Here is a 27,881-nt window from a genome sequence, read left to right on the forward strand (position 1 = left end):
TTAGTTTTTGTTTAAAATAAACGTTTTTAAACATCTATGAACAATATGAACTCGTAAAAATGTATCCTCTTCTTATCACTACAAATCATAAATGTTCAGGATCTCAAATATTTGCCCAAGATTTTAGTGTTCTCAAGGTACTCTTTAAATCCCCGAGGATGTACCCATTCCCTTAACATTCAATGAACCTCCGACATCGAGGCGTACTTGCAAATTGCCAAGTCTGTTCCAACGCGTTTCGCAATTTCCTGGCACCTGCCCGGGCAACTCGCAAAAAAAACTTCCTCCAAAGGGCAGCAGTTTCTCCATTCCATCCTGCCGTTTCCCCACAAGCCCAGAGCTATAATTTCTCTTCGATTGTTTGTTTTCGGGCAGCAGCAGCAGCCCATCAACGGACTTATGTTGATTTTTCCTCGCACTACGCTTCGTTCCCACTTCTGAGCTCGGCTCCCCGATTCCTGATTTACGTTGTTCCAACCGAAAAAAAGGAAACTTGAAGAAGGCAGAAGGTGGGGAAGCAATATTCAAATCAACCGGAAATTTATCCGAAACGCCATTTTTGCGGTTGTTTTCCAGCTAACGAATCAATCAGCGAAATGTGTCGCTCATTTGTGTGATTGTTTTTTTCGCATGTTGGTTTTTTTGCCAGATTTCACGACCTAATGATTTGCGTTTCGAGGAGTCAGGCAATCATAAAAAAAAGTATCAGAAAACGAGCAGTTTATCACCAGGCGCATCTTCAGTGGTATGGTTTCAGGATCTCGGGAAAAAAAATTAAAGTGACATAAAAACGCGCCTTGGAATGTTTCGGTAACTTAATCCTGGTGTGGTGTGTCACTCCTTAAAATCAATCTTCTCAAAAGCGAACCTCGACTGTTTCAGCCTGGGTGATCAGGAATTATGACTCCGACTAAATGGTGAGGCGTGGAGTTCTCCGATCAGCGAAGAAACATAACAGTGAGAGAGTGTGAGCTGGACGGAGGAAACAAAAAATGAACACTGCGTGACATGTGATCCCAAACAAGCTGACTCGGTTGGAATCGAACGGAGTTGACCGAGAAAAAAATAAAACACTACACACACTTTTTGTGTACGCCTGACGATAACAAATGAGGTACACACATTTTTCTGACTCTTTGAAAGTAAAAGGGACAGTGGGACTTGAGCATTTATCATAGAATTATCGATTCACTAGTTCCTGTGATAAAATTTTACTAGTTCAAACTATTGATTGTGGATAAAGTAAAACGATCCCTAAGGATGTCACTTGTGAACCCTTTTTTTCTACACTTTTATTACAGTTGAAAAAATTAGGTAAAATCATACAAATACCAATTTTGTCTCAAAAAACAAGAACATTCCACCGTGCATCAAAAAACGCGCCCGGCAGTCGTTTTTTCGAACCCAAACCATGCCGCGCGCGAAGCGAGACGTGAAATCACTCCAAAATGAGCCTACCATCCAAATGTGGGACCGCGGCGTGGACGGACCGGGAAATCGTAAAATTGAAATCAGAGAACCTCGGCAACGACGCGTAAAACTTCCCCGCGGGAGGAATCGAACGCACCACATTTGACTTTATAACTAGCTGGGCTTCGAAGACTAAGGCTAAGTAACTGGCTGGCGAGCTGACAAACTCCCTGACAAACTGGCTGCGGCGAAGAATACGAACCTTACCAAACTCATAAATATGTTTCAATTTTTCGACCCCTGCCGATCCGCGGGTCTTGTTTGGATTCCGATACAAGGTATAAACCCAAACAAGAAGAAACGGACAAAATAAGAGAAAAATTGAAAAAAAAAAAGTCTTGAACCGAAGACGAAGAAGAAGTTGCAGCCAGCAGGTTTGTCCAAGTTCTGGGCAACACATGTGTCTCTGCTCTGTTGTTGCTTGTGGCATTTCTGATTTGCCTACAAGATTTTTTTTGTTGGACCCCATCCGCGCCATAACGGTGAAAATCTACCGCGGCCAAAAGACGCGAGATCGATTATCTAACACGATCAGCGATTAGTTTTGGGGGAGCTTGTTGGAATAAGAAAATTGTTGGAGTCAGGCAGAACAGAGGGAAGGGGGCTCAATCGTTTTGTAGTTTCTATTCAAATAGACACTAAAAATCAATCAAATTGTAATGAGGTTCCCCGCACATATGTTTGTCGATGATGTACTATGGATGGCGGTAGATTTTTTTTTGGTGATGGAGGTCAATTTTACGAGGGTAAGCAAAAGAAAAAAACACATGTGGTCGTATGTTTGAGTCGAATGAATGAATGAGGGAGGGGTCTCAAATAATCATTAGAACATTTTTCCTACCCAAATACCCTCCCATGTCAAATTTGATTCAAGCAATTTTATATAAAAACCTGGCAAAATCCGGGCATTTCAGTTCAAAGTTGTCGACCAAAATCCAGGAAAATTTTATGAAAACCCGTAAATTGCTCAACAAAATCAAGAAAAAAAATGAAAAAAAATACATCAAAATTTATCGACAAATTTAAAATCGTAATTAAGGGTCCCAAAATATCTTTCATGATTATTTTTATAAATCTTGGTCAAAAAATATACAACACAATTTGATTTTTTTTGGTTTGATTTGCCAAATAAAGTAAATAAATCCTTTTTTCAATGAAATTCGGCAAGTTAGCGTATTATTATACTAGGATCTTAAAAATTTAGAACAGCTTAAAAAATGCTGTTTCAGTTTTACAGAAAAATAGTTTTGCATAAATCTCATTTATATTTTTTTTTAGGAAGATGAGATAAAGAATTGATTTCAGATTCCTAATATTCGAGAAAAACGAAGTAGAGGTTCTCGGCCTGTCTAGACTAAACTTTTATAAATATCTTTTCATTTACTCCGAGATTCGTTACACTAACGACAGATTTTGCTTAAAAGTTCCCGTAACTATTTGGAACAAAATCTACCACATAACCTTTATATTTGTAATTGGTTAACTCTGATGTTCTTTTATTACATTAAAATTAGAATAAGATATCTTAGTAGTTTATCTTAGTAGTTTAATAAAAGAAAAAAATAAACTTCTGTTTTTCTTTAGCTACTCCAGATAGTTTCCGAAATTTGCTCATTAACAGTAAGTAACAGCCTCACGACTGTTAAACGGCACAACTTATCGACTTCTCAGTATCTCTGAGGCCAAAAACCGAGAACCCAACGACACGATGGCACTGCCAAAATCGAGCTACTGCCCCTTTAGTTATACCAATCACAACGACCTCTGCCGCCGTCAGTCGTTGCTGCTGCTAATGAGATGCGAAAGTTTCGGACCCTAATTAAAGAGTTGCGAAACCGAGCGCTCTTACTCTGAATAATTGCAAAACAGATTGGACCGATTGATTTGGGACCTTCCCGAAAAGTTGTCACCAGAAGCACCGGCAGCCAGTTGTGTATATTTTTAGGCAGCTCGTTCTCGCTTGGTGGAGGACTCGTTGGTGGAATCGAATCGGCACCGGGTCATTAATTAGAAGACCGCGCGCGATCAAAGCGCGCAATCGGTTTGGGGTCCTCCCACTCGAATTTTGTTTTGTTTATTTTTTTTTTCTTCTTTCGACGAGGAGGGCCAACTAGCAGCGGCAAGTTTCGGAAAACGAGAGGGCGGGTTTTCACGATTCGCCCAAGCTCGTTAGTGCTTGTCGACAAGTTTTGCTAATCTGCTTTCAAATATATTATTATTCGGACGAATGCTTGGTGTGTTTTTTTTTCGGTGATTGGCGCTGTTCTTTTTGCTCCGTTCATTTTGATTGGTTACTACTAGAGCCGGGCGACAAATTGACAGCAAGTTCGGGGAGATTAGATTCACAGCTTTTATGGCGACAGGGTGGCAGTTGTTTTACAGCTTTCGTCAGATTCGACGTGATTTATGATGGCCCATTTAAATTGTTGCCCGAATCGGTGATAGGGCGTTTTTATTTGAAACCCAAGCAATTAAAGTAATTATGTTTTTTATTTGCTTGACATGAAATATTTTGAAAGAAGGTCGGTGCTTTATTTCTTTTCAGGGAGCTGTTCTTATTTTTCAACCTATAAATTGACGTTTGTTGCTAATTTGATCTCAAGCGGCTTTAACATGAATATTACTTTTTTAACGACAAAATACTCCGAGCAGTTTTATCCTGCGTTGGAAACATTACGGTACATAGCTCACAGAAGCAAGTTGCCTTTAAGAGTTTTAAAGAGGTCCTCCCAATGCAACTTTCAACTTAAGCTGATCCTTAACGCCCAGTTCTAGCCATGTTGTGGTCCTATCATCTCACAACATTTTTTAGAACTGATAACTGGTTATTAAACATACTGTCTTGCCCTTGATAAACTGCTTTATCAGATTTGCGGTCCTCTCAATCCATCCTGCATGGTAACGGACTTATTTTGGAATTATTTGAGACCACCTTGTCTTGTTCTCTTATAACCCAATTAATTATGAAAAAAAAACAACAATGCTCGGGCTTCAACATTACTTGTAAAAAAAAATTGATGATTAGTTGCTTCATAAGAGAGCTGATCATGGTGGTCCAAAATAGGTCCTCTGGTCCAATATAAGTCCGTTAACCTATAACCTATTCATTTGATTCTCATGTTGGTCATAAAAGTTGTACTCTCTGTACTCCCAATTCACATTTCTCACTATTTTGAGGTTTCCTAGCAAACAAACTATAATTATGCCTTTATTTCGAGATAATTTTGTCCTCTTAATACCATCTAATCCAATTTGAGGATTTATAAAATCAGACACTATTTGCAAAAAGTATTCTGACGAAAACTTGTTCATTAGTTTTATACGACTCTTTTTCCTTTAAATTGCGACTAGTCCACAATTGGCGCCCGAACGGTATCAGCACCAAACATCTCATCCGCTGTTACGAATCGTGGTTAATTAACGGGTGCGAGGTGTTGTCGTCGTCGGTTGTCATCGCGCAAAACGTGTAATGAGAGATCGGATTCTCTTTTCTTGTGTTTCACCTTAGTTGCAACTTGGCTTTCGAAAGGTGAAGAAATCCGTAAGACCCTGCAGCCGTAAGGGGTCATCCTCACCGGAAAGTTGTCGTGAAGCGTCAGACGTTATCACCGGTTCGAAATCGTACCAGAGACAGAGGTCAGGAACATCGAAACGGTGTTCTATCACGAACAACCCCCCCTATCCGGAACATGGGTTGAATTTCTTCGCCTAGCTTCCCAGAATCTGCAGAGCAAGAGGATGGTCATGAGAAGCTTAAGTGGTAGATCTCTGACGGTGTGCAGTACCAGCAGAAAATGACAAGAAGCTTTACCGCTTGCATTCCCGTCCAAATCCGCCTTCGGGGTAAACGGACAGTGACATATTGTTTGTTTTGCCTGGTACATGTACCCGGTCTTTGTTCTCGGGAATCCGGCAACAACAACATCGTGGACGGACACGAAACTGAGCTCCGCCAGCCAACAACGGTGGCCTAACTCTTTAATAGGGAAGGCGTGTGAGGGCGTGAAAGTCGAAATCCCCCGCTCCCTGGTTCGCTCGTTGGCCATGTACTTTTGGATCGATAAGGTCCTGCTGAAGACATGTCTCTTCTCAAAGGTTTCTCATTACTTTGCCGGACGCTCGGCTCTCGGTCATCGTTGTCCCCGTCGTCCTAGGTATAGGGATTCATTGAAAGAGACACCGAAAATGCTGACCGAAACCCGAAGGGGGTTCCATCCGTGTTCATGTTTCCCGAAAAAGATGCAACCCGGCAGATAAAACCTGCATAAGGCACACCAGAATTTCGAAGAAATCAGCAGGAGAGCTTACACGTCTTCGTTCGTCGTCGTCGCCGGAGCTCATCAGCAGCTCCGAAAAACAAGAAATTCAATTGATTCTTTTTGCTCGTTCCTTCGCACACCTTGTTTCTGTGTTCCTATCCTACAACGAGGATTCCCACCAACAAGAGTTTTGTGTATTCTTTCTGGTGCCTTGTTTAGTCGATTTCACGATTCCACCCCCACACACTTTCCATACCTCAAGGAGGAACTACCTTCCGAGGGCCTTTGAACTCTCGCTGGAATCGAGCGAGAGATTGTTATGGCTGCTGTTATTTTTGTTCCCCGATCCGGTCCTGAGACACCAGGAGTGTTTCTGCAACAATAATCATCATCATATTTTATAAAATATGATGTTTACTTATACCAACGTTACTTGTGCTGCCGCTCGCTCTGATGGCGTTCTGATAGGTTGCTTGGTACCTCGAAGCAGGTTCGGGATCCAGGGTAATTCGATTCCTTTGGCTTGTTTCCTTCTTCTCCTGCAAGTCGCTTACAATTCCAATTGCCGTAGAGGCAACAGCAGCAGCAGTAAAGAATTCAGTTGGAATAAATGTGTGCGATTGCTGTTCAACTCGGTACCAAGGTCTTTTTTCCCGGGAACAAAGTGATAAATTCTCACTTATAATGCGTTCGGGATGACATGTTTGTAAACGCATTTAGCTGAGCTCCAGCTGCAGCTGAGCCGGTTGGAATTCTCATCAGCTGAACGGATTTGGAACGATACTGAGTTCAAATCTTGGCTATATAAATGAAATTTTATATAAGCTTTAATTACCGATCTTCAGTACTGTGACGAGAGTGTGAGCGACGATCTAGAATCATGTACATGGTGGATTAGAGAGAGCCATGTTTATTGAGGAGCACGTGTGTAGTGGACTTTCAACAATCTTGAGACCAACGCACGAAATAAGTTGATCGTTTTTGAAATTTCTCCTCAGAGCTGCTCGAACAAAGCACCTCCGAGAAAATATTCGCTTTGATTGTTGCACGTTGCTTGCACACTGCCCCACAAGCAATGAGCACCACACCACGGTGAATGCAAGAGCGAATACATCAGAGTATTTTTCTCAGAGTAGGGGGAGCAGTTTTTGGTTTCACATGGCACTCGGCTACGTGTGCTCTCGATAACAAGCGTGCTCAATAGATCGTGATTATCAACTGAAAGCCGCACTTGTATTCTCGCCAACAAATTCCTTCAAACTCAAGCAACTAAAATTTGAAATTCGCTGGGCCGAATTCCATCAAATATCTTTTGTATAGCTACTTACAGCATTGAGTTTGAATTTGTTGAACATTTATCTAATCGCTCCTCTGCCCTCATATACCTAAATTTCTCACGAGCAAATGATTTTGAATTTAGTAATTGCTTGAATTATGATCAGCGAAACTTTTCATTTTATTTAAGTTAAATAGAATGAAAATTTAAAAAAAATAAGATTCAGTTAATCACTTGATTCTTAGACTAAATTGTTTGAAATGATTTTTTCTCTGAAGGCATTCGATGCATTTCTTCAAAAAATGCTGTATCATGTGATTTGCAGCATATTTTGTAATTTTATGCTTTTTTTGTTTTTCTCTAATGGACAATGGAATGGTGAAAGGGTGCATAGAAAAAATCTTGATTGAATTTCGAAAAGGGATCATATAGGTACATTTTGTAGATTGACTCAAAACACTAACGTGCGCAAAATTCAACTCAATCAGGCTGTATTTGGGGGTGCCTCAGAGTACTCATAGTTTCGATTTTTGAAATCACCTTTGGAGGGCCAAAGAAAAAAGAAGAAAGTTCAAATATAATATTGGAACCAAAATAATTAATAAAAATGCACATTGTTTTTTCGATTTGTTTTCAGCTCTGTGTAAATTGTCATTGAAATTTAATTCATATTCAATTTTTTTGATTTTGAAATTATTTGTAGGATCGATCTATAAAAAAGTACTGGACAATTTCAGTATAATGTTATGTTTAAGATACTTTATAATCATCCAAATGGTTAACATGTCGTTTGAGAGTCGATTTTTGGACGCTTTTTTTTGGATAACACCTGATTTCGACGTTTTTTGCAGGTCATTTGGCTTCAAAAGTGAAATTTCGATAATCCGGATTTCCTTTAGATCTTGGGTGGCCAAACTTTGGCTGGTGGACCACATGTGAACAACTTTTTGTGGCCCACGAAGTTCTTTTTGGAAAAACCGTGTTCTAAGAATTGAACGTTTTTTGGCCTGCATAGGTTTTTGGATAAATATATCTGAATCTACAGTAACAAAACTCAAAACGAAGATCTAAAAATCTCATATAAGTCAAAGGAGAAAATGTATTGAACTAATTTCGAAAAACAGGATTTAAATTGTTGTGTTTTGAAATTTTCCATACATTTTTCGAACATTTGCAATTTTCTTCGAACTTATAAGTATGCGAATATAATTTTAAAAATCTGAAAAAATCACCAGATAGAATTTAAAATATGGACAATCGCTCTGCAAAACTGATAGATTTTTAGTAAATAAGGCCAAATGCTTACTCAAAATCGATCAGTTTTGCACTTCTACTACTTTGGCTCTGAGAGCCTCATATAACTACACCAAAAAGGTCTCCACCACTGAATAAAAAAATTATAATATCAATTTTTGAATTTAAAAATTGCACAGTTTACGGTACATTATCTGTAAACTCCATAACCCATTTTTCAATGTTTTACGATAAGGTTTTGTTGTCTTATATCATTGGTATGAAGAGCATTCAAGCAGACTCTAGTTTTAATATTGAGGAGTTCGACCTCAGAAAGATAGTTAGATTGTATCAAAATCGTTTGAAACCCGTTATGAATCATCGAGTCATGTCAACGTTACAATTTAAATAATAGCTTTAACAACAACTTCAACCATTTGTAACTCGAATTCTAATTCAACACTTTCTTCATCCATCAAAATTTCATAACTTGTGTAATGTAGGTAAAACATCTAAAATTTGCTCTGTAAATTTTTCTAATTTGTTATTTTTTGTCAAAATTTAACCGAAATGAAATTTATGAAAATAAAACGAAATCCAAATATATTTGGAAACGTGCTCTGAATATATGTACAGCAATAATGAAAAACAAGACCAAATTTACAGCTGGTTTGTAGAATTAATCTTGAACCGGTTTGCTACTGATAAATCTCTCAGTTGAACGATTTTTTTAGCAAAATGTTTGCTTAAGAAAGGTGCGATTATTATAAACAAAATTGAATTTGTATTCATCCTGTTTATTGAAGGCTTTCCCATTACACTTGTCAAATCGAGATACTGGTAAATTTGAATAGAGTTGGATTTAGTTGAGGTTGAGGTTCGTACTTTGGAAAATCAATATTAATTATGATACCTATAACTAAAGTTCGTTAAAAAACTATTGTTTTTACTGTCAAAACCTTGTGGACGATACTTTTTTTCAACAATTTTTTTCTGCGGTTATTTTTTATTAATTTGTCTATCAAATTTTTCGAAGGAGAACGATGAACTTGAATAATTTTGAAAATAGGCGGTCGTTTTTTTATATTTGGAGACCATAAAATTGACTTAATGTCCATTGTATTCAGGAGATTTAACATTTCTAGGATGGATAAACAGAGGGGATTTTAAATCCCATGGGAAGGTTGACGTATAAACCTAAGTTGGAAGCAATGTTGCCGAAAAAAAATCTGTGTTTTTGTGAAACCAAATTCTTACATTCTGTGATTTAACGAAGAAATTTTGAGAATGTTTTCTGTGATGGAAATAGCATTAATTTGATTAAAAAGTCTTGACAAATTGAGTCTTTTTTACATTTCACTTGCGAAAAATCAAATAAAAATTATCAATCTTATCATGATTTTCCAGAACAAAGTAAAAATCTAAAGTTGATATCAATTAAAAAAACAATTTTTGAAATACGTTCAAAATTTTAAAAAACTTTGAATTCGGTGAATGCTTCAAAAATTTTAAGTTCTGTAACACAGATTCTGTGATGAACATTTGCTCAAAATTCTGTGAAATTATGATTTTTCTGTGATTTCGGTAACGTATGTTGGGAGGGATAATTTATTCCGTATTGTGTAATATTTCTTCTATTTTTCAAATTGAGCAAAATTTGTAAAAATAGGCAAGTGACATTTATTAAGATGAATCTATACTCGATGCTACCTAGGTGAATGTTTTTTTATAGCATTTTCAAAAATCTGTTATTTTTGTTTTCTTTGAATCCTCCAGAAATATTTGTGTTTTTGGCCCGCCAGCCAATCAAATTTCTGAAATTTTGCCCACCTGTTGAAAATATTGAACGCCCATGCCTTAGATGATTTTTGAGGGTCATATTTAATATCGAAACATTGAGCGCGTTGATCAAGTCCAATTGTGCTGCATTTTGGCATAGACCAGTTTTTTGTGCTGATCAACAAAATGTATACGGCAAGTTAACATAATTTGACATGAACATTTTCACTTCCGATTGGAATTGTCATTCTTCTTGGGCATTTATGTTTTATTTTTTTATTTTTTAGAAAACGAACACACATGTATAGGATTTTAGTGAAACTTCATGTTTCTTTGAAGAGATCTAATTTACTTAACTCTAACGCATACATCTTCCAAGGATATGATGGCTAGCATCTCACAAATGCTAAAACCACCAGACCACAGAAAGGGTACTATGTGTGCCGTGATCGAGATTCGATTTCATGAACTATAGCTTAGAAGACATGAATGCTATCCTCTAGGCCACGATCGGCGGCCTTTGGTTAAGTAAAGTAGTTCTGGTGAACGAAAAGTGATTTTTCCGTTTGGCGTTATCATGACCTTCAAGATGGTAGAACTGTAGGACAGTGGGAACATATACATGCTCGTTATTTTTCGTTGTGCCCACATTTAATATAATAATTGGTCAAGTTCAATGTGGACGAATTACAGAAAATCGTGCTGCTGATGTTCGGTATCAACTTGAAAAAAAAACCATATATTTGTCTATCATTAAATTAAAATTGATGCTATAAATCGTCATTGATAAAAATGTTTGATATATTTGCCTAACGTTTCCTTTAAACAATTAGAAAAAAACATTTTTAGGGTAGTATTATTGTCCGATTATCTCAGCTTTTCCTAAGAGATCACTTAACTAGAAAGTTGACGTCTACTTTACCAAACTCACTGCTTAACAAAAAATCACTCAAGGCAACAACTACCGGGAAAAAATAAACCTCCAAAGTAGGTACCTCGAACTATAGCGGATGAAGTGAGGTGACCGAAACCTGGGACAACGACGCGAGCAAGAAACGCGCGAAATTGATAGCGCTAATAAAATAATGCACTTCTCTGTTGCGCCCCCACCACGCTCCAAATCGCTCCCACAATCTTGTACACAATCATTTTTTGAAGAGCAATAAATTTTTCGGGACAACCCGGCCGGCATCACGGCAAACCGGCCAGCCAGCTGAGAGCCCTGGCCATGACATACACACTTACAGTCACAGTCACAGCCACAGTCCTGGAGCGAGGGTCATTATCTCCTGGTCGCTTCTTGTTCGATGGAGCAGCAACTGCATGGATAGCGGTCCCACACCCCGTGGGGAGTTGACATATTCTCCACTGCATTGCACTCTTTACTCTTTGCTGCTAAAGGCTGTTGTCGTTGCTGCTGTGTTTGATTTTGTGGAGTCGTGGAGCTGTTCGGTGTATTGGATTGGGGATTGTTGGCTCCTCGTCGTCGTCGGTTGAATGACTGAAATTGGGTTTCGGGATGGTCGATTTCGCACACGCGGGATGCGTGTGTTGCAATGCATGCGGGAGACGTGGCGCGAACATTAAAAATGCAAAATAAACAAGATCGAGATGTAAGATCGGTTTTTTCGCCTTCGGTGAGTGCCTGTGCAAGCTTGTTGCGTTCCGAGGGAAAGCAATTGAGTGGCATTGAGGTTGGGATCTTCCGCGCCAACCGGCATCCAGCCGACTGGCGCGCGGAGGTTGCAGAAAAATGGATCTCTCGGGTCGAAGCTGAAAGTGACAAATGGGAGGAAGTCTTCGGCGACGCGCTGCGAAGATCGGATGGTGCGAGACGAAATGTGTGAAGGCGGCGGCAGGCGGTGTGTGTGCGTCGTTATTTGAGTTGTCATAAATAATTAAAATTTATTTATTTGCTTATTTGTTTGCACTGGTTTCGGGTGCGAACTGAGTGGTGCGCGGCAAGTGTGGGCCTCGTTTTGATTGCTTGTGGCAGCACTACTTGGAACTCCGCCACATAACGGGGGCCTTGTTTGCCAACCACAGCAGCTCATACTCATACTTACTGGTGTTGTTGTCCCATCGCCCACCGACCCCAGTTCAATTACGCCATCCCCGGCCACCCGCTCACTGCGGCTTTCAGATTGGATCCGAGGGTTAAGGTCTGGATCGGACAGAAGAAAATAAATGAAAACAGAAATGAAGCATGTTAGAATAAATTACCTTCCGCACCGAAGCCCGACTGATGTTGGGTTGTTGGTTGGGCATCTTGCAAATGATATTTGTTCAAATAAAGAGTTGTTTACCCTTGTCTCGTCTCTTTCTCTTGGGTAGTTGCTTCTAGTTGTTGTGGTAGGCGTTCCGGATGCGTAGGCTTTACAACGGCTCGCCGCCGCCACAGATTAATCGTCATAAATTTTCTCCATTGAGCTGGAAATATCACTACCGTTTCTTAGCTAGCTGGGCCCGAAATCTAGGCCACCGAAAGTTGACCTCTGACAAAAGAAAGCTATAACTCTCCCACAACTCACATTTGCTCCGGTTACCTTTGACTGAGAGGTTAGTCCTTCGGCGTCCTTTATCGTTGAGGAATTTCCTTTGACGATCGAAAGCAGTAAAACATCTTTCATTCCTTATCCAAAAACCTAAAACCCCGGAATTTTTATTTCATGACTAAAAACTTTCCAATACAGTTAGTTCTTAGAAAAAAATAATGATTTATTTAAACTCATTTGAATAGTTCTTAAATCGATTCGATATATTTTCAATTTCGGCCTATTTACGACTGTTATAAATCAATAACGGGGAGAATATAAAAAGTTTCTTAAGTGTGAGCACTAAAGGACACTCCACACATTTTCCGCCCTATTCTCCACCTCACCCACAACAGTTTTCGTTTCGCCGTCGGCAGCATCAAAGGCAGGCAGGCAGCAGCAGCATAATCAATTTCATGACCTCGTTAACTCGTTTGCAACATCCATACGATGACGACGTCGACGCTCGCTTTTTATCTTTTGTTGTTGTTGATTCTGCGTCTGCAACGACACCACGACGACGACGAGACAAGAAGCGAAAGGATAAACGAACCGACACGAAGGATCCGGTAGTGCACCGGAGCTTTTGTTCCGTGGAAAACGCGAGAACTGCGGAACACAACGATGCTGCTGCAGTTAGTTCGGTAACGAATTGGATGGGAATCGTGACCTGTGGCAACGCGGTAGCTGCTGCTGTGGATAATGGCAAGTGGCAGTTACCATGACTCCCCCACCCGACCTAACTGAGAAACTCCATCTTCGGTTCAGTGAGAGGAGTGCAATACCTATTTCTTTTATTTGCGATCATGGAAACAAATATAGTCGTATGACTAAATCGAAACAGAAGCTTTTATTAAGGATTAGCTCCTGACGAGAGCTTGTTTGATTGGTGTAGCATTATTGATTAGTTCGTTTTAGGTATACCATTTCAATGAAATTATGTTCTTATGAACATCCGAGGGCAAGTGAAAAATCATCATTTGATTATAGGGTCCTAGCATTATTAGTTGAGCGTCTGTTTTTTTTTTTTCAACAACATCATATGTGGTTGAAATAATTAATCAAATTTAATAAAACTTGTATGAATGGATAAACTTTGTTTGCCTTGGCTAATAAAATGAATGAATCAGCTACGCATCAAACGTTGATAAATTAAAAAAAAAATAAACAACGATTTGAAATTATATCTAATTGTTTCTTTTCTGTTTCTTTTACAGGTAAATGTCAACAACAACTGGCTCCAACGGTAATCATACCAATATCACAGAGAACAGACGTACAAGCTAGCCCACGAAACTTGTTTAAAAATTCCAACGCTCTTTTTGAACCAATTTTTGTTTTTTGGCTGGGACACCAGATGTCTCCAAACTCACCAAAGTGAACTGTCAGAACAAAACTGAAAAAAAATAACCAAATTCAAGTCAGTTTTGAACAGGTCGTATGAGCTACTTGGCATGTTTCAAGAAAATCGCTGATGAAGTTTCATAACACATTCGTCATGTTGCATAAAAAATGTAAGTATCCTAAAATTTATCCGCTATTTTCTTAAAAATTGCAAGAAGTACTAAATTCCGAACAATGGGATGCAAATGTGACACGAGAATGAAACACGCTTTGAGATGCTTTAAATCAGTACTGATTGGTCGAGAATGATGGTCCAGAATGTTCTTATTGGACTGGAAATAGTCGCTGCTTCCTCTGACTTCGAAAACCGTTCAAGAAGTGCGAAAGCTTAATCCAAATAATGACAAATATTTTCTGCCAAATTAGTGCTTAAATAAAATAGGGAAAATTTTGCAAAGTTATAGGTAATTCTAATTGCATTTATCAAGCAATAAATTGAAGCCGTTATTTTTACTGAGATTTTGGTAAATTTGTTCATGACTTAATATACGACTACGCCGTTTCGAAAACTGAGCGCTTCAAAAGTTGATTTGTAACTTTTGAACGGCGCAACAGATGGCACTGTTTTCAGTCAATTTCTAAAATTCAAAACTAATTTGAGTTTTGGATTTTTTTAAAGCAAAACTCAAATGATTTTGCGGGCTTCTACAAATTTGTTCTATACTATAAAACCTTTTTTATATTTATTAGTAATGAAACATATACTTGTAATAATATCTATCAAAAAGTTCAGAAACTGTAGAATTTAACTTTTTCAGATCATTTGATTTCTGAAATTTGAAAATCTATAGGCAAAATATTATCCTTTGAGAGAATTAAGCACAATAAACGAATAAAGAAACTTTTTTTTCATGTAAATTTGTAAGTTCTTCAGTTATCAGTTGATATCACTCAAATCTGATTCATTTTTAACTTTATAAACTTCATATCACCAAAACTACATAGATGTGATAGACAAAAGTTTCTAGTTCAAGAAGCTTTTTTAAATCTTTTAATTTTTTTTATTTTTTAAAAACTTGGCTTTGTTTTTCATTTTTGAAGTTTTGTGTACGAATCTAAATTATTAATAAGAAAACCATTGTTTGTATCTTTTGTCCTTTCCAGTACCAAGCATTTGAATAGACGGCAATAAAATATTCAGAACTTGAAATTTTAAACTATAAAACCTGTGAATGAAAATTTACAAACGTTCCACCTTTTTAAGTTATTTTAAATCATTCTTTTTAAATCGATCGTGATTTTTTATCAATTAAGATCCAAAAATAATTCGAAATAAAAAACTTTAAAGCAAAATTTTGATGCGAAATGTTAACTAAATGAGTATTTGCCTTGTGCTTTCATTATTAATTTTGAAATTCATGATGTTACCGTGGAATACCGGAAGCTTTAACTTCTGGTTTTAATAGAAATTTCTTTTCGTATTCGTTTTCTAGTGTTTCAATATGATAACTAGGCTGTTTAAAATTTATTTCAAGAGCATTGATTTTAAAACTTAATTCTGATTTATTTTGAATTGCATCAGTAATTTTTATTTCGTTTTGTCGAGTTTTTGCGATGGTCATGAGTAAGAAAATGGTATGAGAAATCAAATTTCTTGATTATTGTGCATTTTTGGTTATGTTATAATTTCTTGCTAAATTGGAATTTCGAAACACCACCACCTAGTTTTGATTTATTTCTGAAATTTTCCAAAAAAAACAACCAATGTATTTAACAGCGACAACCACAAATTAAAAAAAAAATGATGAACAAGTCAAAGTTTCGAATCAATAATATTTGTAAATGCTACAGACTTTAAGAAAAAATAGGGAAAATAAACCAGTTTAGAAACCAGTTCGGACATTTTTTTAAAATGACTCATTTTTCTAAATAGAAGAAAATTTCATGGACCAGAACCAGACCAGATTAACATGTCTTTTAATCTACAAAGGGTAAATATTCATATATCGAATGGAGTTTTTTTGCTGTAATATGTTAATGATCATGGGTCGTTATATCGACTGGTTTTCTGAAGAACGAGATTATCGAGATGACACCAGATCTCGTCGTTTCATGCATTTCTAAGTAATTTGAAATCAAAATTAAAATTTCGAATTTTCGGATTTCCTTTGGTCCCCTCTTTTATGTAATTTGTGAAATTTCGTATTCGGTTTCTGACAACTTTCTAGATAAGACCAGATTTAGACGTTTTTTTTTGCATTTTTAGGTCATTAAGCGTCAAAATCAAAATTTCGGTTTTTTTTTCGATTACTTTTAGTCCCTTCTTTGGCGGATTATGAGGATAAAAAAAAACGAAACTTTGAGCGTTTTGAGGCACACCTTATTCAATTCCGTTTGAGCTAAAATTTCCCACAGGTCTCCCTCGGGTTTAAAAAAACTATATGGTCGATTTTTAAAATTCGATCATTGAATTTTTCTCATACATCCATTGCCAACCTAAGGTACATACCTCTCTGTTTTTAAGCTCCACTTAAAGCCAATTAAAGTATAGCGAAAAAGTCCCAGCCATATAACTTTTTTGATTTTGGTTACTCATAGCGACTTGTTGTCTTCAAAGCTTTTGTAAAAAAACATTTTAAAAACATTTTGATCAAACTTGTATAACATCGGTTTCAAGTTGTTGAAGTTTTAGCTGAAAAAGTGATTTTTTGCAGATTTGCTAGGACAACTCAAGGCAATTTCTCATAAGAACTTGAACGTGTCGTTGAGCAACCCCTTAGATGTGGTCTTCTACTAGGTCAAGGAACATTTTGAACCCCCAAGTTTCGAAATCGAAAGCATTCCCTTTTTGGACCTATTGTATAAATTGTTAGCTATTCCCTACCTTTAAAACAATCGTTTATATTAAGGTTGTCTGAATTTAACCCGTACGCATCCGGACCGGACAAATCCATGCAGTTTTATCAACGAACCTGGCAAAATCCCGTCATTTGATTTCAAAATACGTAACCTAAAATTCGGCAAATATTCTTGCAAATTTCGTCAAAACTCAGGAATTATTCAACTAATATCAACAAGAAATACACTTGACCACACATTTTTTAGAAACACATCTGCAGTGTTAAAATCGTATAGTTGGCTTCCAAAAGCCGTAAATGATGATTTTGATAAAACTTCCTCAAAAACCTCCGATGTTTGTCACGCAAAAATCAATAATTATAGATTCTTAATAAGCGATTTTGGTTTGATTTTGCAAATAAAGTGAAAAAATCCCTTTTTTTTTTCGTCAAAATCCGGAAAACCGGGCCTAATCGATATTTTTCCAAATTTTATATCAAATACCTGGTCAAGTCCGGGTAATACAAGGCAATCTGACAAGCTCAGTTTATATGCTGAAGGCCATTTTTATACATTACAAAAGGTAAAATTTTCTCAATTAAATTTTTCGAAAATGAAAAAACGTAGAAGAAATCTCATTTTGATTGCTAGTGGAATTTTGGACATTCTCTTCTAAAATAAGAACAAATCGCTCAATCCGTGACCATTTTCAGTTGAAGGGGCTCTTTCTTTTCCCCAAACGATCATTAAATCACTCATCCAGCCTTGGAAATTATACCTACTTCCAAAGCACCTCACATGGTTGTCATCATTATAAGCGATGACATTTGCAAGTGGCACCTTAAATTTTGTACACTGCTGCTATGTGACAGCAAACATGGGGACGCTATCAATCCACCTATCAAATAGATTCTTCCCTCCACTTCTTTCTCCGTTGTTTATGATCAAATCTTTTTCCATAAAATAGGCGTGATGTTTCAAGAAATTATGGTTCATATAGTACCCTAAATGTATGTCTACGAAGTATTAAATAAAAACATACAAAAGGTGGGATCGCATCTCAACCGTCAGCTTTTAATTATAGCTTGAGCTGTTCGCCGAAAGTGTCGGAAAAGTCAGGACCCCAAGTCGAATTTGGGCAACCAAATTTCATCGCAACAACCGGACCTGTCATCACCCGCGCAGTATTTTTGTTTTCCCGCTCGCCATACCAGCAGCACAGAACACTCGTGTTGATAGCCGGTAAAATATTATTAATCGCTGGAGTCATTACGCTTGTGAGTCTGCCTGTGGTTTCCGGCTGAGAGACGCGCGTGGGAGTGTCAAATTTGTCTATGCTGAACGTTGCTTGCTTCTACTATAGACGAACGGATCGAGACGAGCATTTATTTTGGGACGAATCAATCAACAACCAATCTTGACGCGTCGCGATTTGGATTTTTTTCCGTTCGCTGGTTCAGTTGTTGTTTATTTTCTGGTGCTGCATTGGCGATGACATGAGTCGATGAAAAATGTGTGCCTCGAATGTTTGGTGCGAAACCTGTTTCCTCGAAGGTGTTTGACAAATTTGTGTATCTGCGCAGCAGTGGCGCACGTTTAGAGTCGAGTCGAGTCGCTGCGGTAGTCACGTTGTCAATATTTAAACTGCTCTATTGGTTGTTTGGTTTTGTCATTTCGGTTTGAGGAGGCGTCCGTGAGGGGCGAAACGCGCGACGAATCGCGTTTACCCAACATTTTGATGTGCCCAATTTATATGCATATAAACGTCTTCGGCTCACATGTCAGCAGACAAAACACCCATCACAACAGAACACTATCTGTCAATTTTGCATATCTAAACTTCTCCCCCAAATAAGCTTTTGTGTCTTTATCGTGTCGATTCTGGCCGGCACCCGAGAGATCGACCGCCCATTTTGCGTATGAGTAACTGTGCCTGGTCCGGAATGGGATTATGGCTGTTGGTTGGTGTTTTTATGCTAAGCAGCTGACTTTTGATTAGGCTGATGGCAAACCCGAAACGGGCCAACAGAAACAATATGGTCGTTGGGGGATCATCTTTCACCCACTCTCCCACGATTCTCGATCCCCAAGTCCAAGGAAAGCACACCGGCGGCGGCATGGATGGTGAAAATTCACAGCAAATATCTCACGCATAGACCCTTCCATGCTATCTCCCAAGATGGTTTTCGTTCAATGGAAGCTCTAAACTGCGACATCTCTCTCGAGTGGCCTCCATTTCGGAACCTCAAGCCCCAACTCACCTTCCCATGAAGCTGGAGCCGTCCTGTCGGAAACTGACACCGTGGAAAACGGGTTGAGGAAAATATCATGCAATCTAGATGGAAATTTATTCCAATATGGTTGGTTTTATCACTCACAAACACCCACACACATACACACAAACACAATCACAGGTTTCATATCTTCGCCCGATTGCTCGCTCGCTACCGTGTGCCTATCATCGAAAGTCGGAGGGCTGATGCCACATACTTTTTCTATCGAACGACATTCGACCAACATGCGGGAAAAAAGTAAACCATCAGCAAGATTGCTTGCAGCAGCCTTTCGTTCGTTCGGATGATCTAGCTGCTGCTTGCTGCCTGCCAGAAGTGGAAAGCTGAGCGTGTACGAGCTCGTTTATCGCTTGCAAAATAGCACATTTGGTATACATCAAATTCTATTTTTCGCATCCGGCTGTGTGCGTGTGTATGTGTGTGTGTTGATGCATGTGTGAAACTGGTCGACAAGTTTTGTATGGAAATGCGAGACCATGTTTTTGCTGACAACAAGCAGCAGTTGTCGAAGCACCTTTGTTTTGCATTGAATAAACAACCCCACCGCTGCCTGCTGGATGAAAGTGACTTTGATTGGCGCTGTTGCTGCGAAACGCTGTCAATGGGTATAGATTGCAGCGGAACAAACAAACTTTCCGTTACATCGTTTCTGTCATTAAAGGTGAATATAATTTACACAGTTAATGCTTTCACTGGAAATCGGAGGGGAAATTTATCCGTTATGTACTGGAGAAAACTTTGGTAAAGTCCAGAATTCAACACTCTGAATGTTGAAACTGAATTTATAAATCCTAATTTTAAACTCGTGTCACAGATTCCTCCAAAAAATCGAAAAGAACACACATATGGTCTTAGAACTCATATAGCTCTCTGAATCTTCTTACTTTTCCAACCATGTCTGGAGGTTTCATTAAAGATAACATTTCTAATCATTTAAGCCTAAATATAACAAAAAAAATCATTCAAGTTCCACGAGAATTATCTGGGAAAAATACCCAGCAAACACACACATTTTCTGATGCTATAAATAAAACAGACTGAAACTCTATTAGGCAGCGCACCTAGCGGTTTTTTTTTTCGGAAACTAGTAGTTCCGTTCAAGATCTAAGATGGTTCCACTCAAGATCATATTTTACTTTTAAAAAATACGCTTTTATTTGATATTCTGATGGAAAACTTGTTACAAGAACCCGAATAATGCTTTTTTATGAGTTTTTCTACCATTTTAATCATTGAGAATTAGTTTACAACGGTCAAGGGTGACATAAATGTAGAGAATATTGATAATAGATTGAATAAATAAAAACAAACAAACTCTACAATAAATTGACCTTCAAAGTCAGCGTAGATTGATGAAAATTGCAGCAGAAATGCGTATGTTTTTAAATCTTCTAATAACAATATTTCAGTTAATAAATTTTAGCAAAAATGTCAATGCTTGTATGAAAAGATCTTGAAAAGGTGTTTTTTCAACAATTTGGTGAGATTCATAAACAATTATTGCCTAGAACTTAGAAAAAGTAAATGGTTCCGCTCAAGATCAGATTTTGACTAGTTCCGCTCAAGATCATTTACCCTAGTTTTCAATAATTTCTCAAAACTAAGAATGACTCCATGGAGGACAATATTCCCCATCATTTGAGTTTAAATTGAGCAAAATCAGAATAGCCAGTTTTTCTAAAATCCTGTGAAAAAATACCGCACGCGCACACAAACACATGCTTAAGCCTTCTAAAACTTCTAAATTTATTTTTTATCTCTCTTTTATTTCAAATTAACTATAGTTCAGTACGTTCAGTGAAGGACTTTACATTGCATTATTTGGGCCCAATCGTTCAGCTGAAATAAGCTAACAATCCACAAAAATCTTCATATCATAATACCAAGTGTTGCATGCGCCAATCCAACATCGAACCCATCGCTCCCCTATCAACTGCAACACTAAGTGTCAACATTCGTCAGATCCCTGACCTGACAGTTAAGCTAGCAAAATATTATTAGTATCTAAACAGAAAGAGAAAGAGCTTGAGGACCAGTTAGAGTGGAATCATTACATTTTAGTTAAAACGTGGTCGAGTGATCTTCGAGTTATCGATAAGCAAGTTTAACAACGTATTACCGTATAGTACAGGAGGTATTCAGTGAAGATAACTAACGTATATGAACTGTAGATTTATGAATCTTTAATTTCTTAGATAATTGCGCGCGAACTGGTGCTAAGATACCGTATTCCGTCTTTCACAATTAGACCTCATATACTTTGATGGGTAAGAACGTGTCGAAGCCACGGTAATGACTAGCTTATAACTTTACTATTATCCCCCAGTTCTCGTCATTATTTATGGTGCACTACGGACAAACGTAGGATAATTGAACAAACATACTATAATCATTCTACGGTGAGGTCACTTGGCACTTTCCCTAATAGAAACCCTTTAACATAACCTCAAACTGTTACAGATACCTACATTCTGCACAAGTAAATTGAGTTCAAGACTCACTGCAGTTGTGTGACGGTTAATCACTGACTGTAAGTCAAATCAAATTGTAACAAACAAGCATATTTCTAAAGTCAAACCTATATTTTTAGGAATTTTATATTTTTTCGTAAAGGAGATAATAATAAAATTGGTTGATTAAACCGTCGTGCAACATTATATAAAATTCAGTCATGGCGAGCATCGAAGTCGGAAATGAGGAACAGCTACCGAAAGAGGATACGGTTATGCCCATGAGTATCGCAGCAAATAAGGATGAGGATGTTAACGCAAAACCGGAATCCACCCCAAATGTAAAGACGCTCGGAGCTAAACCCAGAAAACCCAGAGTTTCAAAAGCACCTACAAAGCCAAAATCGAAACGCAATCCACTCCGAACGGCCAGGAAGCGTGCAGATTTTCACTGTGGAAGTTGCGACGAACGGGACAGTAGCAGGATGGTAATGTGTGACCAGTGCGAGGTATGGTACCACTTTTCCTGCGTAGAGGTTACCTCCGGCGTGGCCAATCAGAGTACTTGGGAGTGCCCGCGATGTGAGACTACAATCAATCGACGAAAATCGATAAGGAATGAGCAAAGGACTCTAGTTCAGCGCCAAGAGCTCAAACTTAATCCAGATCTCGAGGTACAGTCTATAAGTAGTAGGAAAAGCTCCCGTAGCGAGTCTGTCAAGATTGCTGAGCTCCGTTTGCAAAAGCTTAAGGAACTTGCGGAACTAAAACAGCAATACATTGAACAAAAATTTACGATTCTGGAAGAGGCAGTCATGGAAGGAAGTGAGAACGATGTCGATAGTAAGATGGATAAGATGTCGGAAATTGAAGACTGGATAGGTAACATTAACTTGGAAGGAGAAGATCGTGGATTAGCCGTCGAAGACGACCGAATTGAAGAAGACAAACATAAACAAGCCAACAAAATTCCAAGTCGAAACAAAAGGGTTTCCGTACCACGTAATTTCAATCCGGAAAAGCGTTCAACTCCGTTAGCCAGACCTACCCAGCTACAACTACCAACACAACCAACCGACTGTGGAGAGAATGATATTTGCCTACTAAATAAGAGCCAATTAGCAGCACGACAAGCGCTGGCTAAGGATTTACCTGAGTTTGACGGCAGCTCTGAGGACTGGCCTCTTTTTATTTCGACCTTCAACTCGTCAACCCAGATGTGCGGGTTCACAAACGAAGAAAACATGCTCAGACTTCGCAAATGTCTCAGAGGTAGGGCATTTGAGGCAGTTAGGAGCCGTTTGCTTCATCCAGATCACGTTACGAGTGTGATGTCAACGCTGAAAATGGTCTTTGGGAGACCCGAAGCAATTATCAATGCAATGATATCTAAAATAAGAATGCACGCTCCGCCGATTCTCGAAAGGATGGAGTCCATCGTAAATTTCGCTTTAACAGTGGAAAATTTGCGTGCTAACATAGAAGCGTGTGGTGTACCAGATTTCGCCTACAATGCTACGTTGCGCTCTGAGTTAGTTAATAAACTCCCGCCACCCCTGCAGCTTCAATGGGCCAGAGATTCTAGAGCAATTATGAGCCCTTCATTGCTACACTTTAGTAGTTGGCTGTACACTATAGCGGAGGACGCGAGTGCAATTATGACGTCCAATCCTATCAGCAAGACCCGGCGAGATAAAAAAGAAAGCTATCTGCATTATCATGAGGAACAAAGTGAGAGAGATCCGTGTCCAGACAAAATCGTGGAGAGTGCGAGCTTAACTCATCAAGAAATTAAAAAAAAATCGTTCGAGCTCTGTCGCATATGCTCTGGGCGCTGCACCGCAGTAACCAAATGTGCAACTTTTTTAGCATTAGACTACGAAACTAGATGGGAGTTAGTAAAGGAACGCAGACTGTGTCGCAAGTGTCTCAACAGACACAATGGACCCTGCAGACAACGAAAACCGTGTGGGACAGGTGGATGCGACTACTTGCACCACCACTTGTTACATAAACCGGGAAATCCTGAGACGAGCTCGCCTACTACAGTAACTGAAGAACGAAGTTGTAACACTAATCAAAGCGGGAGAAATGGCGTCTTGTTTAGAATCATTCCAGTTATCCTCCAAAGTGCTACTAAAACGTTGCATACCTACGCCTTTATTGACGATGGATCCGAAATTACGTTAATGGAAGACGAAATCGTCAAGGAACTTGATCTTGAAGGACCTGTACAAAGTTTATGCCTGAAATGGACCAGCGGAACTACGCGAACAGAAAAATCGAGGAAGGTTAATCTGACTATTTCAGGAGCCGGCGGACAGATGAAAAAATATTCAATCTCTAACGTTAGAACTGTTAAGTCACTAGACATCAGGCCTCAAACCCTCGATATGTTAGAACTGGGTAAACGCTTTAAGCACCTGCAAAACGTTCCGATAACATCCTACGAAGATGCGTGTCCCAGGATTCTTATAGGCCTAGATAATGCCCAACTAGGAAATCCCTTGAAGAGCAGGGAAGGGAAACTTGAAGAACCGATAGCCGTGAAGACGCGTCTAGGGTGGACAGTTTATGGTCATTGCTCTGATGAATCCAGTACAGCTCCGTATATCAATTACCATTCTGTTAACCAATGTCCCTGCGACAAAAGTTGCGATCAAGACCTCCATGCTGCCATGAAAAATTTCTTCGCCGTTGAAAGCTTGGGTTTGAGTAAACCCACTTCTGCCTTTATTTCGAGAGATGACCAAAGGGCAATTTCCTTGCTCGAAACGCACACCCATGCTAAGAATGGCCATTACGAAACTACACTTTTATGGAAATACGACAACTGTCGTCTGCCCGATAGTAAGCCTATGGCACTTAGCCGCTGGGAATGCTTGGAAAAGCGGCTAAGAAAAGATACGAATTTGGCTAAGGTACTGAACGATAAAATTAACGATTATGTCGATAAAGGCTATGCGCGCCGTCTTACCACTGAGGAACTAACAGAGAAGCATCAGAAAATTTGGTATCTACCAATTTTTCCAATCACCAACCCAAACAAACCTGGGAAAACGAGATTAGTCTGGGACGCCGCCGCAAAGGCGCACGGAATCTCACTAAATTCTCTGTTATTAAAGGGACCCGATCAATTAACCTCCCTTTTTGCTGTACTGTTGAAGTTTCGAGAATACAAGGTTGCGGTGTGCGGAGACATCCGTGAAATGTATCACCAGGTGTTGATACGAAAGGAAGATCAAAACTGCCAACGTTTTTTCTGGGGTAGAAACGAGGATACGAACTTACCTCATACATACATCATGCAAGTGATGACATTTGGAGCATGCTCGTCTCCATGTACAGCGCAATTTATAAAAAACCGAAATGCCGAGAAGTATATGCACCAATATCCAGCTGCAGCTAATGTCATAATCACCAACCACTACGTTGACGATATGCTGCTTAGCGTCGAAAGTGAATCGGAGGCAATCAAGTTGGCTGAAGAGGTTAGAACGATCCACCGTAAGGCGGGTTTCGAACTAAGGAACTTTCGATCGAACGAGAATTCTGTGTCCGACGCCTTGGAAGGACGATCAAAATCGAACGAGTCGAAAGAAATCGACATGGACGTGGGGAGAGAAGGAAGCACCGACAAAGTACTTGGTATGTGGTGGGACACGTCTACCGATTGTTTCACGTTTAAGTTGTCACCAAGAATGGATCCTGAAATTTTATCCGGCAAACGTATACCAACGAAACGGGAAGTTTTGCGAACCCTCATGCAAATATTCGACCCCTTGGGTTTGGTAGGCCACTTTCTTATGTTTCTCAAATGTTTGCTTCAGGAAATTTGGAGATCGTCGGTTGGATGGGACGATCCTATAGGAGATAACGAGTTTCAAAAATGGAAACGCTGGCTGGAAATTCTCCCAACCATGACTGAAGTCAAAATCCCTCGTTGCTACCGTGCGTTCGTGCCGATTACCACTCAAACCGACGTACAGCTTCACACCTTTGTTGATGCCAGCGAGAACGGCATGGCTGCTGTTGCTTATTTAAGATTCGAGAACAATGGAGTAGTAGAATGTGCGTTGGTGAGCTCAAAAACGAGAGTTTCGCCTCTTAAATTTCTTTCGATACCTCGATCTGAACTGCAGGCAAGCGTAATAGGAGCTAGACTCTCAAATGCTATAATGGGCTCATCCTCAATCAAAGTTAATAAGCGCTATTTCTGGACAGACTCTAAAACAGTGCTGTGTTGGCTATCGTCAGATCATCGGAAATATAGCCAATATGTTTCACATCGAGTTAGCGACATCTTAGAGTCCACCGAGCTGTCTGAATGGTGTTGGATCCCGTCCAAATTAAACGTAGCTGACGATGGCACTAAATGGAAAGTTTACCCGGATTTCAATAACAGCAGCAGATGGTTTCGAGGTCCTGATTTGCTGTCACGTCCGACAGCTGAATGGCCTTTGCCGGAAAAGGCAATTTTATCGACAGATATTGAGCTGCGACCCTTCGTCCTCAACCATCACGTCTTATCATCTGCCCTAATTACAGTGGAGAAGTTTTCTTACTGGGCTGTACTTCTTCGGAAAACGGCTTACGCTCTTCGATACATTTATAACCTGCAACGAACTGCAAAAGATCAACCAATTCTCGTCGGCCTACTTACTCGGGAGGACTTGCTCAAGGGGGAGCAATATCTATTTCGATTAGCCCAAGGTTCAGCATACGCAGAAGAAATCGAACTTCTCATCGACCAAAAATCCCATGGCTGGAAAAGCTGTATTCCGCGAAAAAGCCCGCTGTTCAAGCTTTGTGCATTTCTAGATGAAAATAGGGTGTTAAGAATACGTGGCCGTATATCTTTATGTGAGTTTGCTCAGCCAGACACAAAAAACCCTATTATTCTCCCGCGCAATCATCACATTACACGATTAATTGTTTCGAATATTCATTCCGCATATCATCACCAAAACCATGAAACCATAATTAATGAAATTCGCCAGCGATATTACATTCCGGGCCTACGATCATTATACAAAAATATTCGCAAAGACTGTCAGGTATGTAAAAACCAGCGCGTGAAACCTCAGGTTCCGTTGATGAGCGAATTACCACTGAGTCGATTATCAGCGTACACGCGTCCCTTTTCTTATATGGGTATCGACTACTTCGGACCGATGCTGGTAGTCAACGGTCGTAAACAAGAGAAAAGATGGGGCGTATTAGCCACCTGCCTTACTATAAGGGCTATACACTTGCAAGTGGTACATTCGTTAACGACCAGTTCATGTATAATGGCTATACGCAACATAATGAGTAGACGAGGAGTTCCTATCTGCATTTATAGTGATCGAGGCACTAACTTCATTGGCGCTGATAGGGAACTCAAATCCGTTCTTAAAGACGTAAACCAAAACAGATTAATGGAAGAATTTACTTCGCCAGACACTCAATGGAGCTTTAATCCACCAGCGTCCCCTCACATGGGAGGGGCGTGGGAAAGGCTCATCCGCTCAGTTAAGCAGAACATGGCAAAACTGAACCCTAACCATCGTCCAAACGACGAAATCCTCGAAAACATGTTGATAGAGATTGAAAATATAGTAAACTCACGACCACTTACACACGTGCCTGTTGAAGACAGTAATTCGTTGGTCCTGACGCCTAATCATTTTTTATTGGGGTCATCGAACGGTTTGAAACCATGGGTCCCTTTCGATGATAGTTCCTCTGCGGTGCGTAGATCCTGGCAGCTGTCACAGACGATGGCAAACGTATTTTGGAGACATTGGGTCCACGATTATCTTCCAACTTTGACCCGAAGATCGAAATGGTTCGACGACACCAAGCCTATCGAAGTCGATGACATTGCAGTCATTATAGATCCGAACCTACCACGCAACTGTTGGCCTAAAGGACGCATTATCGCCACAAACATTTCGCCCGACGGCCGCCGGAGATGGGCAACTATACAAACATCAACAGGAGTTTATAATAGACCAGTAGCGAAGCTTGCAATCTTGGACATCGGCGTGAGAGGAGTAGCGCCACCAGTTGGAAACTAGTGCACTCCGGGGGGGACTGTTGCATGCGCCAATCCAACATCGAACCCATCGCTCCCCTATCAACTGCAACACTAAGTGTCAACATTCGTCAGATCCCTGACCTGACAGTTAAGCTAGCAAAATATTATTAGTATCTAAACAGAAAGAGAAAGAGCTTGAGGACCAGTTAGAGTGGAATCATTACATTTTAGTTAAAACGTGGTCGAGTGATCTTCGAGTTATCGATAAGCAAGTTTAACAACGTATTACCGTATAGTACAGGAGGTATTCAGTGAAGATAACTAACGTATATGAACTGTAGATTTATGAATCTTTAATTTCTTAGATAATTGCGCGCGAACT

At 39.4% G+C, this 27,881-nt stretch overlaps 2 protein-coding genes across 2 annotated transcripts in view; both read left to right on the forward strand.

The window, feature by feature from the left end:
* Positions 1-27,881, forward strand: part of LOC129747887 (frizzled-2) — a 132,115-nt gene that overhangs the window by 59,241 nt on the left and 44,993 nt on the right. The gene's annotated exons all lie outside the window — the stretch shown is intronic.
* Positions 21,699-27,539, forward strand: LOC129742869 (uncharacterized). The gene has a single exon (XM_055734814.1). It carries the CDS (start codon positions 21,699-21,701, stop codon positions 27,537-27,539), a length of 5,841 nt encoding a protein of 1,946 aa, XP_055590789.1.

The sequence above is a fragment of the Uranotaenia lowii genome, chromosome 2, assembly GCF_029784155.1.
Source record: "Uranotaenia lowii strain MFRU-FL chromosome 2, ASM2978415v1, whole genome shotgun sequence".
Taxonomy (NCBI): Eukaryota; Metazoa; Arthropoda; class Insecta; order Diptera; family Culicidae; genus Uranotaenia; species Uranotaenia lowii.

Excerpts from the sequence above, each read along its gene's own strand:
- LOC129742869 (XM_055734814.1), top strand. The coding sequence starts at position 21,699 with ATGGCGAGCATCGAAGTCGGAAATGAGGAACAGCTACCGAAAGAGGAT.